General features: G+C 42.1%; 1 protein-coding gene across 1 annotated transcript in view; it reads right to left on the reverse strand.

Annotated features, from left to right (window-relative positions):
* The window catches only part of adamts10 (ADAM metallopeptidase with thrombospondin type 1 motif, 10), a 135,251-nt gene that overhangs the window by 61,924 nt on the left and 57,123 nt on the right, over window positions 1-16,204 (reverse strand). Inside the window, 1 exon segment of the mRNA XM_028816662.2 lies at window positions 14,337-14,439. Coding sequence (XP_028672495.2) covers window positions 14,337-14,439 — 103 coding nt within the window.

Genomic DNA, 16,204 nt, shown 5'->3' on the forward strand with positions numbered 1-16,204 from the left:
CAAGTGTAAGGAAGAGATAGAAAGACAAAATACAATGCCAACATATACAGTATATAGCGCCTTTCAGCATGAGCACTGGCCATCTGTAAAAGGCATAATGTAGTGTAATAGTCAATATTTATATAGTACCTTCCAATGGGAGTGTTTAAAGTAAAGTTGCATAAATATGAAGCCTCAGGGTGTGGTAAAAAAAATCCATATTTACAGTGTCTTTCATTTTGAGCATTAAACATTAGACAAATAAAAAGCAACACCAGCAAAGTCCTGCATTATATAGATGGGTCATACATGTGTCTCTTATCAGATCCTCTTAATGCAGTGTGGGGATGCAGGGTCTTTAGCTCACCTCAGCAGCATTGTGCGTAAGGGGGACGCGACACAAACGGCTAAGTAATCTAAAAGCAGCCTTACAATATGTCTGCAGGTATAGGGCACTGGCATAAAAGAGACCTATAAAAAACAGAGAACCTTCACACACTGGATAAAAGTCATTCTGTTTATTCAAATGAGGCCTCCTCCTGTGGTCAGGGGCATCAAATTAGTTGGTATGGCATTTTTAAAAGAGACATTTTTCTCCATCACACAATGTTTGATGTATTGATTGAGTGATTTAAGAATTTAAGACTGTTGGCAGTCTTAGAAAAAATAACAATAAAAAAGGATGCTGGTCAGAAGTGCAGGCCTGCCAGTGGCCAGTCAGCCAATGAAAACAGATTTAAGAACAATAAAAAGTGAGCTTTTATGGGGCTTCTTTTAAAATCCAGTGAGATGAGAGAACCACCTGTAGTGGTGCATCACAGACTAATAATCATTTGAACAAGCGGACCTCCGGCCCTGAAATTAAAGGGGACCTGAAGGGGTGAAGTCTATCAATGTAATAATTCAGAACACATAGACAGCATACACTGAGGGGCTATGGGTAGATAAGGAGTCGCTGATACCACACGTGTGCTCCGCCAGTCCTCAAATAAAAGGGAATGTAAAATGTAGGCCGAGGTGGCCTAATGTGGGTCTCCAAAGTGAAAGAAATGTCTTATAGAAAAAAGAAGAGCTTGGAAAACACAAAGCTGAACCAATTTAAGAATGTGATGAAACATTAAAGCAAAAGCCTGAAATCCCATGCATTACCAGGTGTTGGACTTGTGTAACAGAGGTGTGGGCTCACTTTTAACTTCCGGAAAGTGAATGGCATTTGTCTTCTTCAACTTGTGTTCGATTTCTAAGGGCTTGGGTGTAAGAGCTGGTAGCAGTGATGAAATCTTGTACTTTTCTGAGTCAAGGAGGAGAGATGCGAGTATTCTGAGGTGATGAACGTGTTTGGTTAGGCGCTTCACCTGAAGAAGAGGTCTGCCCATTCAGTGCCTAAAGTGGCTACACATAAGCAGTGGTTTCAGTCTTGCAGTGTCAAGTGCTATGATACTGACATGGCCGATTTGACTTGCCTTCTGTTCGTAAAGGGTTGGGCATTAAGGGCTGCTGGTATGAATGTAGTCTTGTATGCTGAGGTGTGTGGTACTCGTCATGCCTGTGTTTTGTGGCCTAAGGGGTGTAATTGGCATGAGGAATGTGTGACACTGTCAGTGGCAGCTGCAGGTGACTGCCAGTGACAGTGAAACTCGACCCAAACTTCAATGACACACACATTGACCGTGAGACACAGAATACGGGCACAACAAACACTGACAGCTACCTGTGCACACTCACACTCTAGCTACATTGTTTCACCATGAAAAACCTGATCCACGACATCGGGTAACCATAAGCCCCAATGAGATGGCAACACACTGCTGCAAGTACAAAGCTGACAGATCAGCGTGAACTTAGACAAGAAGTGCAAGGATAACTGATTCGCAACACATGTACAGTATCAGCAGCTCCATATGGTTTGTATCCACGAGAGCCTCCATTGGTAATCCCCCGTGACATGGCATGAACTTCATGGCAAATCAAAGCGATACACACCATCATAAAAGGAGCAACACAAGCACCGCTCCTCTTCTCAGCCTGACCATGATGTCACTGTGTTTTGCAATAAAGTTCATATGTTCAGCGTGAGGTGCGCTGTACCCGCACTCCTGTTTTGTTTTCATGCCAGACATGCGGCGTTCGTGTAAGATGTGACACACATGCAGGCGGCTGTGCATTTCCTGTCAAGCAAAACATGCTGCCATGAGAAGGATGGAAAGACAAACCAAGGGGCTGTCGTGGGCCAGAAGCCCAAATCGTGGTTAATGTTGTGTGTGTAATGGCATAAGCGGTCACTTGAGACCAAGATGCCAGGGGTGTGTGAGCTTTTGCATGACAGACAGACAGACAACCCTCAGCATTTTATTTATGTAGACAGATAGTTAAAAATCTGCACACGGCTGACGTCAGTCTGAGATATCAGGTTCAAGATCCCTTATGTGTTGTAATGGAGCCGCACATGGGCTGGCATCCCAGCTGAGAAGCCATTTCAATGGAAAGACTGGGGAAAACATCGGATTTTGAATACTTTTTCTCCCAATAATAGACTGTGATGTCCATTTGGATAACCACAGAGTCCCAGGGTGCAGCCCTGTTGGATTTCGGGAGTGCCGTAGGGGGTCACTGTGGGGAGTTACAAACAATACTTCATGGGATCACCTAACCCAGAAGTACTTCCAACAAACTTTGTCCTAGCACTGGAAGTGCTCCTGGGTCTTAGATAAAAGGAGCTGCTCACCTCACACAGGAGAGTTGGAGTTGTGAGTGGAAGATGGACAAAGGTCATCTGGGAGGAGTGGAGGAGAAGAGACAGACAGAAAAAAGGAAGAACTGTTGGGTGCTTTTGTGCAACACTGCAATGAAGCCCTTGGTGAGGTGCTGGTGCTCAGTAAACCTTTTCTTCAAACCGGGGTTTGTGTCTGTGAGGTTATGTCAGGGGTTTGGGCTGCTGCGACGCCCCCTACTGGTCACACTGTTCACAACAACAGCAGTCTGTGAAGTCAAAGCCAGCAGTTTGCTGCCATCTGTCCAGTCTGAAGTGGGGGGGGGGGGGGGGGGGGGGGGGGTTTGTAGGTACTTCTGGTGTTTCCTTTTGTTTCTCTGATGTTATTACCATTTAAAATATAAAAAGTTCTATATTTTCAGAATTATATCAATTAAATATATGTTTAATAAAAAATTCACTACAGAAAAAGACCTCAAAGTCCTGGAAAAACTGGGGCACTTGTACTCTTTAAGTTCTGTCCATTTTACCTTTGGAGTTGGAGAAGGGAGTCAAAAATAAATAAATGATAAAGTGCGAGTCAATGGTAAAAACTTCCATTATAGCAGTGGGGAACAGTCCTGTGGGTAAGAGCAGCGCTAAAGTACATCTTCACCTCATAATAAAACCTACACTCCTCATGGGGGGTCCAGTGACCAGGAAGCTGAGGTAATTCACACTGAACATTAAACACGGAAAGGCTTCTCATGAGGTCTACGTCTTCTACTTAAATCCGCTGTACCTGTGGCGGGCTCGGTCAGGCTGTGAGAAGACAGCCCTTCATATTATCGATTGTATAACGTACATCACATCTTTCACTTCCATCACAGACTGACATTCAAACCGATGTTGTGTAAAGTGCCGTGTTTCCTCATCAGCTGCATTTGGAAAATATTGCAGTGAAAGCTTGTGGAAACGGATTGCCCTCATGAAGTCCATAAAAATGTTTACCAAGACCTCTAAAGACGTTCTTTGTGTTTGTGGCCTGAGACAAGAGACTTCATTTTTCATAGCTTAGCTTTGTGTTGTTGCCGTGCTTCATCAAGTGACCGCTCAATAAAAGAAATCTCCCTGCTAAAGCACAGTCACTGAACAACGACGTGCTGACCAATGGAATTTATGACAAGTCTGTGTCTTCAGAGATGTTTTTTGAGATGGGAGTGTGCTGAACTATTTCTTTTCAGCATTAGGCCATTGCCTGCACTTGTTCCAGTCATACCCTGAGCCACTTGTCTAGCAGTGTTAAGAAGTCTGTCATTCCTGCCATTCTGTCATCATGTCTCATACACAACAGGTCAAGGTGTCCCACTGTGGGAACGTCATGAAAGGCTTGTGAATGCACACGCAAGGAAAAGCTTGCTTGGCTGTCCTTCGCCTCTCTTTGTACTTTTTACTTTGAGTGGTTGTTTGTAAAGCGAGGCCTAAGGACACCCCCGTGTCCATCTGGCAGAGGGTACTGTAGCGTCCGAACCGAACGGCCGTACAACCTTGAATACGCCCGATCTCGTCCGATCTCGGAAACCAATTCTGCCAGGTTCTGCAACAGCTTCTAGAACTTGGTGGTTTGGACTCTGAGCTCAGATCTGCTCCTAGTAGTTTATTTATATGCAGCACATTTGTTACACTTGTTACTACTCTTGTTTATTATTATTTGTTGTAATTGTTTGTTTATATATTAGTAATAATTTTAAATAGATAGTATCTAGTCACTTACCTACTATTTATAGTATAGTATAGTTCTTTACTGGTCTTGCACTTGTCCTGTGTTTATATAAATATATCTATAATAATAAAAGGCAAAGTCCTCACTGACTGACTGACTCACTCACTCACTGACTGACTCATCACTAATTCTCCAACTTCCCGTGTAGGTGGAAGGCTGAAATTTGGCAGGCTCATTCCTTACAGCTTACTTACAAAAGTTAGGCAGGTTTCATTTCGAAATTCAAAGCGTAATGGTCATAACTGGAACATATTTTTTGTCCATACACTGTAATGGAGGAGGCGGAGTCACGTATCGCGTCATCACGCCTCCTACGTAATCACGTGAACTAAAAACAAGGAAGAGATTTACAGCACGAGTCACACGCGGGAACGAAGGTAAATGACGTTCATTTTTGACTGTCTTTTAATATTGTGTTAGCATACATATTAACACATGTGCAATTAAATGTGTGCATTTACGGGGTGATTTCTCAGGCTTAAAAGCTCACCTTTTATCAAACGCGGGAACAAAGGTAACTGACGTTGTTCACTGTCTTGTAATACTGTGTAACCATACATATTAACACATGTCCAATTAAACGTGTGCATTTACGCGGTGATTTCTCAGGCTTAAAAGCTCGCCTTTTACTAAAAAGGTAAATGCAAAACTATTTTCAATCAGTTTATTGAAACGCTCCCGTTAAGGATTGCAATAACATATTCGCGAGATAAAACAACGAAGTAGGGGGAAATGGAGGAACAGCCGCAAACAGCGAAGACCAAAAAATTTATTAAACAATTGAGAACGGAGCGAGTTAAGCATACAAGCATGTTCATAAGGGAAACAAAGCACGGTGTAAAACGTAAGTTTAAATTAACTTTATAGAAACGCTCCCGCTGCGGATTGCAATAACATATTCGCGAGATAAAAGTTTAATGAGAAGACACGAGGTATAAACGAACCACACGCCGTGGCGCAACGTTAGGGGCAACAGTTTCAACCATTCTATGATCTGCTTCTCGCAACTGAAAGACGGCACATGGCGGATGTTAGCCGACTTGCTGACCGCAACGTTAGGGGATTCAACTATGGCGCTGACGCCACATCTCAGTGCCAACACTTTGCAGACTGTACTTAAAAGACACGCCCTCCTCACTGGACAGTTAAAAACACCAATCAAACTAACGATGACATCAAGTATTACCCAATCAAAACTAGGAAAGGAGGCATCTTCATAAAATGCGTGTGGGATGATTTGCATGAGACGCTGCTTTAAAAAAAAAATGATAAAAAAATACGGGATAAATCCCGTCCAGTATTGATTCAAAACGGGACGCGCAATTTCATTCTCAAACGCGGCACGATTCCGTATTTTAAAGGACGGGTGGCAACCCTACAGTGCCAGGTAACCACCCATACAATCACATTGTGATTCAGACTAGGAATGCAATGAATGTAATTACCCCGATCTACATACAAGGCGAAAGTCTTGCAACATTCAAAGATGATGGTTTGGGATAAGTACACCATACAACATAAAAGAGCTTATGAAGCCTTGAACCGAAAAAAGCAACATCTCAGAGATCGTAAAAAAAAAAATAGGAGGTAATGTCGTTTTACTCGCTGTACATTTTAGTCAAACATTACCAGTTATTCCACGAGGGAGACCAGCAGATGAACTCAACGCGTGTTTAAAATCCATGCTTCTCCCACGCTCTGTTATATGTCTCGTGTTCTCGGGTAGGTGCACCAAAAAATTTATACATTTAACCATGTAATGGGCAAACAAAAAATGAGGTATACCCGAAGGCACTGCAGTAGTACTTAATGTAACTTTACTTCTTAAATTTTAATGTTTTACTGTTTAATAATTTATACGCTTCTTATATGTTGTTCAAATTCTTTTATCAAAATACCACTGACAGCGCAATGCACGATAACATGGAGTGAATACACCATACGCATCCGCCCACGGCTGCCCTGCTGTGCGCAGATAGGAGTTGATTCTACAATAAAATAAAATAAAGATAAAAAGAGTAAAACGATCATCACCCATAAAGCGGATAGTAGACGTGACGTACTATATGTGTACCACATTTCAAGTGTATAGGTGAAACGGTTTGCGAGCTACAGGTCATTTAAAATCCTGGACAGACACACAAATTGCCACGGTAGCAAATTACAGAAGAAGATTTTACTGTTTAATAATTTATATTTATATGAAATGTGCTTCTTATATATTACTTCATATTCTCATATGATAATGATGTTAATGTTTATATTGATTTCTGTGTTATTAAAACTGCATGTATGTGTGTATATGTATGTATATATATATATATATATATATATATATATATATATATATACTAGCAAAATACCCGCGTTTCGCAGCGGAGAAGTACTGTGTTAAAGAGGTTATGAAAAAAAAAGGAAACATTTTAAAAATAACGTAACATGATTGTCAATGAAAGCCCGTTTCAGTCAGTAAGTCTTATGTGTGTGTTTATGTATGTGTGTATATATATGTAGATGTGTATATGTAGATATGTATATGTATATAAATGTTTATGTGTGTGTGTATATTATATATATAATATATATATATATATATATATATATACATATATATATATATATATATATATATATATATATATAAAAAGACAGCAACAGTTATAACAATGAGAACACAATTACATTGACAATCATGTTACGTTATTTTTAAAATGTTTCCTTTTTTTTTCATAACCTCTTTAACACACTACTTCTCCGCTGCGAAGCGCGGGTATTTTGCTAGTATATATATATATATATATATATATATATACTGTATATACTGCCTTATACTGTACATGGGGTCATTTCATGCTACTGTATGCTGCAATACGCTGTATGGGTGGTTTGATGATAAAGCCACTTGACTTGATTTGACTTGACTTGCTCCTAATTCTTTTGTATCGCACTCCTGCTGTTGTAGTTGCTGTATTTTATTAAGTCTTTCTGCCTTTGATAGAGGAATTTTTGGACTTCTATGCGTCTAACCTGGGATTTTTAACCTTAAGGAGTTTTATTTTGCCATTTATTTCTCACTGTCTTGATTCCTGAAAGATTTCATTTTGCCCTCTCCCTGTTGCACCATGTTGATTCTTGTGAGCGCCGGCATTTGTTGAGTTTCATGTTAGCCATTGCCTTGGGCCGATGTGTGCTGTCAGCGAAGGTGTTTCTTTCTCATTTGAGTTTGGATCAGTTTATGTTTTGTAGAGCTAATTTCTTCACGTTTCCTTTAACGTTCTTTGACTGAACGTCTGACTGATGACTGCTGATTTTTGTTTAGCGTTTTCTGGTTTGTTTGAAAGGCCTCCAACAGTCAAACCCCCCTCTCTCTCTGGTATCAATCCTTGTACATATTTTTGACCTCGCTTATCTCCTGACTTCTTTAATTAATCATTTTCTCTGAGCTCTGCTCAGTCAGAACACATGTACTGTATTGCTCTTGGTGTAGGTGACCACATGTACACAATGAATGGTCTCAGCCCTTTAGACAAAAGGGAACTTGAGTGAACTCACTATACAGCTTTTAGATCAGGACTTTCTTTGTTCAAGGAGCACATTATCTAGGTAACCATCCCCACAGTTTCAACACGCGTATGTAGCACATTTAGCAGACACTGTGCTTCCTATAATTTGACATCAGTCACCATTGAGGATTTTTCGCCCACTCTTCTTTGCAGAACTGATGCAATGTAGCGGTTACTACATGTTATTTTCCCTGTATCTGTTTCTGACAACCTTGTTCCTCTTGAAATTATAATGTTCTGGCAATTTAGTAATTGTAGGCCATAACTTTAAGGGGAGAAGGGGGTCAAGCTGTGCCTGTGGGTCCTTAAATAAATGTACTGTATGTGACATAAGGGAAGAGACTTTAAACAAAAAAAATATGCACACTTTATGAGTGGGAGGAGAGGAGGAACCTGATGAGAAGGAAATCAAAGGCACAAGCAAGCAACTCCAACATGTGGACTGGTTTGTGTGCTCGCGACTGCAAGGGTTGGCTAACCATCGGAGCGCGTCTGTCTGTACAGCACTGTCTGTTTTCCCTCTGTTGACACCACTCCATTACAACACAAAGGGAAAGCGCAGCGAGTGTTTCTGTGTTTCATATAATCTGGACTTTACTTTGGAATACCCATGCAGGTTGGCTCAGACATGGGGATCAGGACACTCATTAAACAGGGATAATAATAATAATAATTCATGGGTTAAAGGGGGTCTGTGTGTGTTTAGAGTACTGTATATAGGCATGTCTTGGTTATATTCATGTTCTGTCTGTAAGCTGGGGTTCTTCTTTTGTTGTTCTTTCTTTTGTTTTTTCTACATAAGCACAGTTTCTTTATAGTGAAGGTTGTTCTCTTATAATCCTTGTACATGTTGGATGTTCTAAGGGGGGATATGTTTGGATTGTGTTTGGATTTATCCAATGTACTGTACGCACTATTTGTTTCATTGGATGAACTGGTATGGGTTTTTTTTCCTCTGTTCATAAGGGACCCCATCTAAAAAGGGGTTCAAATTAGGGCTAAGGGTCCATCCATTTCCGAACCTATTAGAAGCAAACTCTTACTAAGGGTCGGAGGTTTATGTACGTGTAGTGGACTTCACATAGTAGTTAAAGGAACTCACTTCAACATTGTGGCTTTTCTTTTCAGTTTCAGTTCATGGTCTTTATCTTGGCCACTCAAAACTTGAACCTTGAACCTGAACCATTCATTTGTAGACTTGCTTTTGCGTTTTGGCTCCTTGTCCTGATGCACAGCCCAATGACACTTCAGTTTCAGGACATGGAAAGAATATTCTGGTCAAGTGCACTATTTCTGTTTCCTTAAGAATGGCAAGTCTTCCAAAGCATCTCTGCGCCATCACACTTGCGCCCTCATATTTGATCGTAGGTCTGAAGTTCTTCCTGTTGAAGCCAGACACAGTGAGCCCGTGTTGTCCAAAGGGTTTGACTTTTGACTCGTCTGCAAATTGCACTTGAGAGTCACCCAGGAGTTTTTTTGCAAATGCAAGATGAGCACTGATGTTCCTCTTGGATAGCAGAGGTTTCTGCTTTAGCCCTCTCTCATGAAGCCCATTTTTCTTCTCTTTCTTATCATGGAGTCATGAACACCGACCTTTGCTGCAGTTCTTTGGATGCTCTTGTAGGATCCTCAGTGACTTTTGAATGAGTTGTTGTCATGTCCTTGAGGTTATTTGGGTTGGTAGGCCTTCCCTGGGAAGATTCTCCACTGTTCCAAATGTTCTCCTTGTGGAGATAATGGCTGCCAGTTGCTCTAATGATTGGAGGCCATTCATTGTGACATTTACAGTTGTGCTTCAAAGTTTGTGAACCCTTTAGAATTTTCTGTATTTCTGCCTAAATATGACCTAAAACATCATCAGATTTTCACTCAAGTCCTAAAAGTAGATAGAGTTAAACAAATGAGACAAAAATATTATACTTGGTCATTTATTTATTGAGAAAAATGATCGAATATTACATATTTGTGAGTGGCAAAAGTATGTGAACCTCTAGGATTAGCAGTTAGTTTGAAGGTGAAATTCGAGTCTGGTGTTTTCAATCAATGGGATGACAATCAGGTGTGAGTGGGCACCCTGTGTTATTTAAAGAACAGGAATCTATCAAAGTCTGCTCTTCACAACATGTGTCTGTGGAAGTGTATCATGGCACGAACAAAGGAGATTTCTGAGGACCTCAGAAAAAGAGTTGTTGATGCTCATCAGGCTGGGAAAGGTTACAAAACCATCTCTAAAGAGTTTGGACTCCACCAATCCACAGTCAGACAGATTGTGTACAAATGGAGGAAATTCAAGACCATTGTTACCCTCCCCAGGAGTGGTCGACCAACAAAGATCACTCCAAGAGCAAAGCGTGTAATAGTCGGCGAGGTCACAAAGGACCCCAGGGTAACTTCTAAGCAACTGAAGGCCTCTCTCACATTGGCTAATTTCATGTTCATGAGTCTACCATCAGGAGAACACTGAACAACAATGGTGTGCATGGCAGGGTTGCAAGGAGAAAGCCACTGCTCTCCAAAAAAAACAATGCTGCTTGTCGGCAGTTTGCTAAAGATCACGTGGACACACCAGAAGGCTATTGGAAGAAAGTTTTGTGGACAGATGAGACCAAAATAGAACTTTTTGGTTTAAATGAAAAGCGTTATGTTTGGAGAAAGGAAAACACTGCATTCCAGCATAAGAACCTTATCATCCCATCTGTGAAACATGGTGGTGGTAGTATCATGGTTTGGGCCTGTTTTGCTGCATCTGCGCCAGGACGGCTTGCCTTCATTGATGGAACAATAAATTCTGAATTATATTAGAGGATTCTAAAGGAAAATGTCAGGACATCTGTCCATGAACTGAATCGCAAGAGAAGGTGGGTCATGCAGCAAGACAACGACCCTAAGCACACAAGTCGTTCTACCAAAGAATGGTTAAAGAAGAGTAAAGTTAATGTTTTGGAATGGCCAAGTCAAAGTCCTGACCTTAATCCAATCGAAAGCTGTTCTGTATGGAGGAATGGGCTCAAATTCCTCTAAGCCGGTGTGCAGGACTGATCAACAGTCACCGGAAACATGTTGTGAAGAGCAAACTTTGATAGATCCCTGTTCTTGAAATAACACGGTGCCCACTCACACCTGATTGTCATCCCATTGATTGAAAACACTGGACTCGAATTTCACCTTCAAACTAACTGCTAATCCTAGAGCTTCACATACTTTTGCCACTCACAAATATGTAATATTCGATCATTTTTCTAAATAAATAAATGACCAAGTATAATATTTTTGTCTCATTTGTTTAACTGGTTTCTCTTTATCTGCTTTTAGGAGTTGAGTGAAAATCTGATGATGTTTTAGGTCATATTTATACAGAAATACAGTAGTACTAGGGTGTTGTACCGTGTTAGCCATTGTGAATGTAGAGAAAAAAACAAGCAAACTGACACCTTTTATTGGCTAACTAAAAAGATTACAATATGCAAGCTTTCGAGGCAACTCAGGCCCCTTCTTCAGGCAAGTACATCTTGTCTGAAGAAGGGGCCTGAGTTGCCTCGAAAGCTTGCATATTGTAATCTTTTTAGTTAGCCAATAAAAGGTGTCAGTTTGCTTGGTTTTTCTCTGCAGAAATACAGAAAATTCTAAAGGGTTCACAAACACTCAAGCACAACTGTATACTAACAGTGAGGCTATCAGGAATGGGGCAGATATTTTTTCACAGCACATTATGAGATATTCTGTTGTTTAGATTAAAATCTCATCCTGGCAAGGCTTTCATATGGAGAAATTAGGCTCACTTCTCTGCTGGTGGTCATCACCCCTTCCTAGAACACCTGGCGTACTCTGATAGGACCAAACAGACAAAGTCTGCACCGTAGCTCCTTCTTGACGTTCACAAGTAACTGATGTACTGCATGATGGGATGGGTGCTTGGATGTTCCATTGCAGCAGTTACCATATGAACTTCTTAGATTGGTATCCCTCTTGGTCCTGCTAAAGGGTCTCATTTAGTCCCCTTGCCAGTATTTGACAGGTCACCGAGGCACAGTTTGGAACATAGCCCATGACAGGCTGTCTTAACCGACACCCTGTGCATTTTTTATGTTAACATCAACAGATCTCCCCCCCCCCCCCAAAAAAAACCAAGCTGGGTTTAAAGGTCATGTGCCAGGTCACACCACTTCCTGCCAACTTTACAAGCTTCTTTTACTCTGTAAGTATAAAAGCTGCGAGGTATCTGGCATCCTGAAGCTGAGGAATGTCGAATCGGGGAAGGGGAGGAGTTGCTGGGGAGGCAAACAGCTGAAAGTAATTAACACCCCCAAACCCCCCATCCCCATCTCTAGGCCTCCCCCTAATCCCCTCAGTGCTCCCTTCTGCTTTCTAATAAGTTCATGCTTTTGGCAAAAGTGCAGCCGGGGGTCAAGAGATCAAAACACATGAGTGCCATGAAGAAAGCAGAACTATCAGCCAGACTGGAATTCAGCAGAGCGCAGGAGGCTGGTGTGAGGGGGCCTTGAGTGGCTTTAGGGGGGATCAGGAGCCGGGGGAAGGAAGGGCACAGAAGTCAAAAAGAACTTTTTGCTGAGTTTTAGATTGTTCCGTGTTAACGTGGTGTTCATTATTTAATAATAGCCTGCTCTTAATGCCAAAACAAGGGGGAAGGGTGGGCATAGAAAAGAATTTAGAGGGGACCGCTGATAGCAGACCATCACAGACCTAATGTCACGAGTGTGGTGGTCTGCCCAGCCAAACCAACTGCGTGTGAGACTGGCACCTCCACGCACCTGCCAGGCATCTCGTCTCCATCCTCTGTGCTCAGGAGGATCGTCATCTGAAGCAGATTTTGAAGTGTGTGCCCGTTGAGCCTTTGAGTGGAGGTGGAGGAAAGAAACTCCGTGGACAAGAAACTGCATCTCTCTAATGTTTCTAGCACTTCAGGCGTGTTGTGGGGAGATGTTCATTGTCCTGTCATCTGTGATATTTGCTTCGTATTGGGGGTCCCTTCCACCACATTCTAACTCAAAGATTCCCATGAGTGTAAAAGGTACAGTCCAGGAAATTGAAAACGTCAGGTCCTCACTTCGTACTGTACCAATAGATTAAACAACAGGGGTCTGAGGGTGACAGCGTCCCCTCCTGATTATGGCAGTTGTTTCACTACCTCTTCCCTTTCCTCCATTGCCACCTCAGCTTTGGCACATGACATATGTTTGTAGTTGACAGTTCTTGCAGTAGCTCATCTGAGTGGTCTTCCTTTGAGGTTTATAGTTTTCCACACACCTTCTAGGCATATCATGCCACGTCCTTTAGTTGTTCAAATGGCGAGCTGTCTTATAATGCCAGCCAGACTGTCACTGCCACCCCAAACTGTTTGTGGGTTAACTAGTGGGCCTCCCATGTAGGTGGCTGATGAAAACGTAACCCTTACTCCCCCATACATGGAAGCTTCTGCTGAAGAAGCCATTTAGCTCCGATTTGCTGAGGCCTCTTGGACTGTCAAACAGCAGACAATGCTTTGTGTTTGTCCTTTGCAGTTTTTATTAATTTGTTTTGCAGCCTTCCCAGATGGCTCTAATTAGGGTGTTTGAACTTCATAGATTCCAAATATTACAAAGAGTTGAAAATATTTAACATTTTGCTGCACGGCCATATTTGTTTTTTACGAGCGATCACATCAGTTGTTACCACAGAGATCTATCCTTGAACCACCCGAGAATGTGCGGCACATGTCGTCTCCAGAAAGACCTCATAAAGAGTAGTGCTTGTGTCCTTCATGTACCGGATTACAGGATAAAAACAACGCTGGTGTGCAAATCTGATCCTAGTTAAAAGACTTGCTTTGTTTCTTTTGACCTTTGACTTTTGCCTTGTGTTCTGAATTTCACGATCGATTGCCTTGCATTTTTTGGCTTCGACTCAGGCACGAATTCCCAACTATGTTTGGATCTCCTGATCCCCTTCATGAAACAAGAAACCGTCTCATTCTCAGACAGTAGAGCATCAAGCATGGCCACTCTAAGACCGAGCTTCCATCCCAGTGTCCGTCTACTCCAGAGTCGTTCTGCCCATGTGGACTCTCTGATCCTGGGCCGTGTGAATTATGTGAAGTAGGCCCACACACACCCAGGCATTGAGTCTTGGCCAGTGGAACACTGGAGCAGCAGCATGGCTAACATCTTATTCCAAGTGACCGAGTCTTACATTATATAAAAGCTTCCCATTTCGGGACAACAGGATTCCCTTTAAGATCTCAAACAGTTCATTGTGTTCCCAGCGTCACACAGCACAGCCCCACATCCCAACATAAAGCTCCAGTCCTCTTCAATGTTCTACTCACCACCCCGGTATGGCTTCCATTTGTAGTATTTTCCCCGGAAAGGCACACCGTCAAAGTCAGCACACTGCACTTCTCTGAACTCGAGGGATCCTGCTGGACACTCCTGAATAGATGAGAGGGAAAAAGACCGGAGGTGAAGACGGATGCATAACTTCAGACCATAAAGGAAAATGAAAAGTGTGGCGACTCAGAGATCAAACTACAAATGCGTCATCAGGAGCCCTCGATCCTCTCAACAAATCAGTAAAAGGGCTAAGGCTGAGTGCTGGTAAAATGGACACTCGTCGTACGACCTCCGCCTGGGTATGCAGCGCAGAGTGTCCCGGCACTATAATATAACACTTCTTTCACTGATTACTTGGAAGAGAGCTCTATTAAAAATAGGGATTAGCATACTGACGTCTCTTTACTGTGCACAGTGCCTTTCTTTATTTACAGGATATTTCATGGAAACTTAGAGGATTACTGCAGAAACACATCTCTCCATTTTTAAAGGAGTCACTGTGGCCAAAGTCTGTCATGGGAGGAATGGGCACAATGCAGCAGTCAAGTCAGTCTGTCACCAGGCGAACCCACAAATAAATGAAACTGGCATCAGCCGGGGTCAGCGTGGAATGTGAAGTCGACCTAACGGGACCTTCAGAGAGCAGGAGGAGAACCAGATGAGCAAGAGAGGGGCACACAGACCTCGTACAGGAGACCCCGTGTCTAAGCGTGGCACTGGTGAGTGAGCGCTGTAACACAATATAATGACCCCCCCCCCCCCCCCCCACCATTCCATTTTCTCAACCACTTACTCTGTTACAAGTATAATAGTAGGCCAGAAATGTACAGCAGTATATTTGTCCACAGCTTGTGTTATCAATAATTACTTCCTGATACTCAGTTTTAAGTTCCAGTAGTTTTTTTGAACCCACAAGTAGCCAAACTTCTGCTTATTGTACTGTGATGCACAGCACCAAATAAATTATTATCAGAATTAAGCATAAAAAAGTAAATAAAAATCAACATTTTGATGACTTTTTGGCAATTCATAACACGTCCTAATACATCACAAGACATTTATTAACTAACCCTAACTCTGGGAGTGCAGCTGGATGATAAACTGGACTGGACTGCCAATACTGATGCTCTGTGTAAGAAAGGACAGAGCCGGTTATACTTCCTTAGAAGGCTGGCGTCCTTCAACATCTGCAATAAGATTCTGCAGATGTTCTATCAGACGGTTGTGGCGAGCGCCCTCTTCTACGCGGTGGTGTGCTGGGGAGGCAGCATTAAGAAGAGGGACACCTCACACCTGGACAAACTGGTGAGGAAGGCAGGCTCTATTGTTGGAATGGAGCTGGACAGTTTGACATCCGTGGCAGAGTGACGGGCACTGAGCAGACTCCTGTCAATCATGGAGAATCCACTGCATCCACTAAATAGTATCATCTCCAGACAGAAGAGCAGCTTCAGCGACAGACTGCTGTCACCGTCCTGCTCCACTGACAGACTGAGGAGATCGTCCCTCTCTCACACTATGTGACTCTTCAATTCCACTCGGGGGGGTAAACGTTAACATTATATAAAGTTATTGTCTGTCTGTATACCTGCATTGTTATTACTCTTTAATTTAATATTGTTATTATCAGTATGCTGCTGCTGGAGTATGGGAAATAATAATAAAGTATCTATCTATCTATCTATCTATCTATCTATCTATCTATCTATCTATCTATCTATCTATCTATCTATCTATCTATCTATCTATCTATCTATCTATCTATCTATCTATCTATCTATCTATCTATCTATCTATTTATTTATTTATCTGGCTTCAAGGCAACACCTTTACCTTGGACAAGAAATGCAGGAATAACAGAATA

This window comes from Erpetoichthys calabaricus, chromosome 12, assembly GCF_900747795.2.
Source record: "Erpetoichthys calabaricus chromosome 12, fErpCal1.3, whole genome shotgun sequence".
In the NCBI taxonomy this organism is placed as follows: Eukaryota; Metazoa; Chordata; class Cladistia; order Polypteriformes; family Polypteridae; genus Erpetoichthys; species Erpetoichthys calabaricus.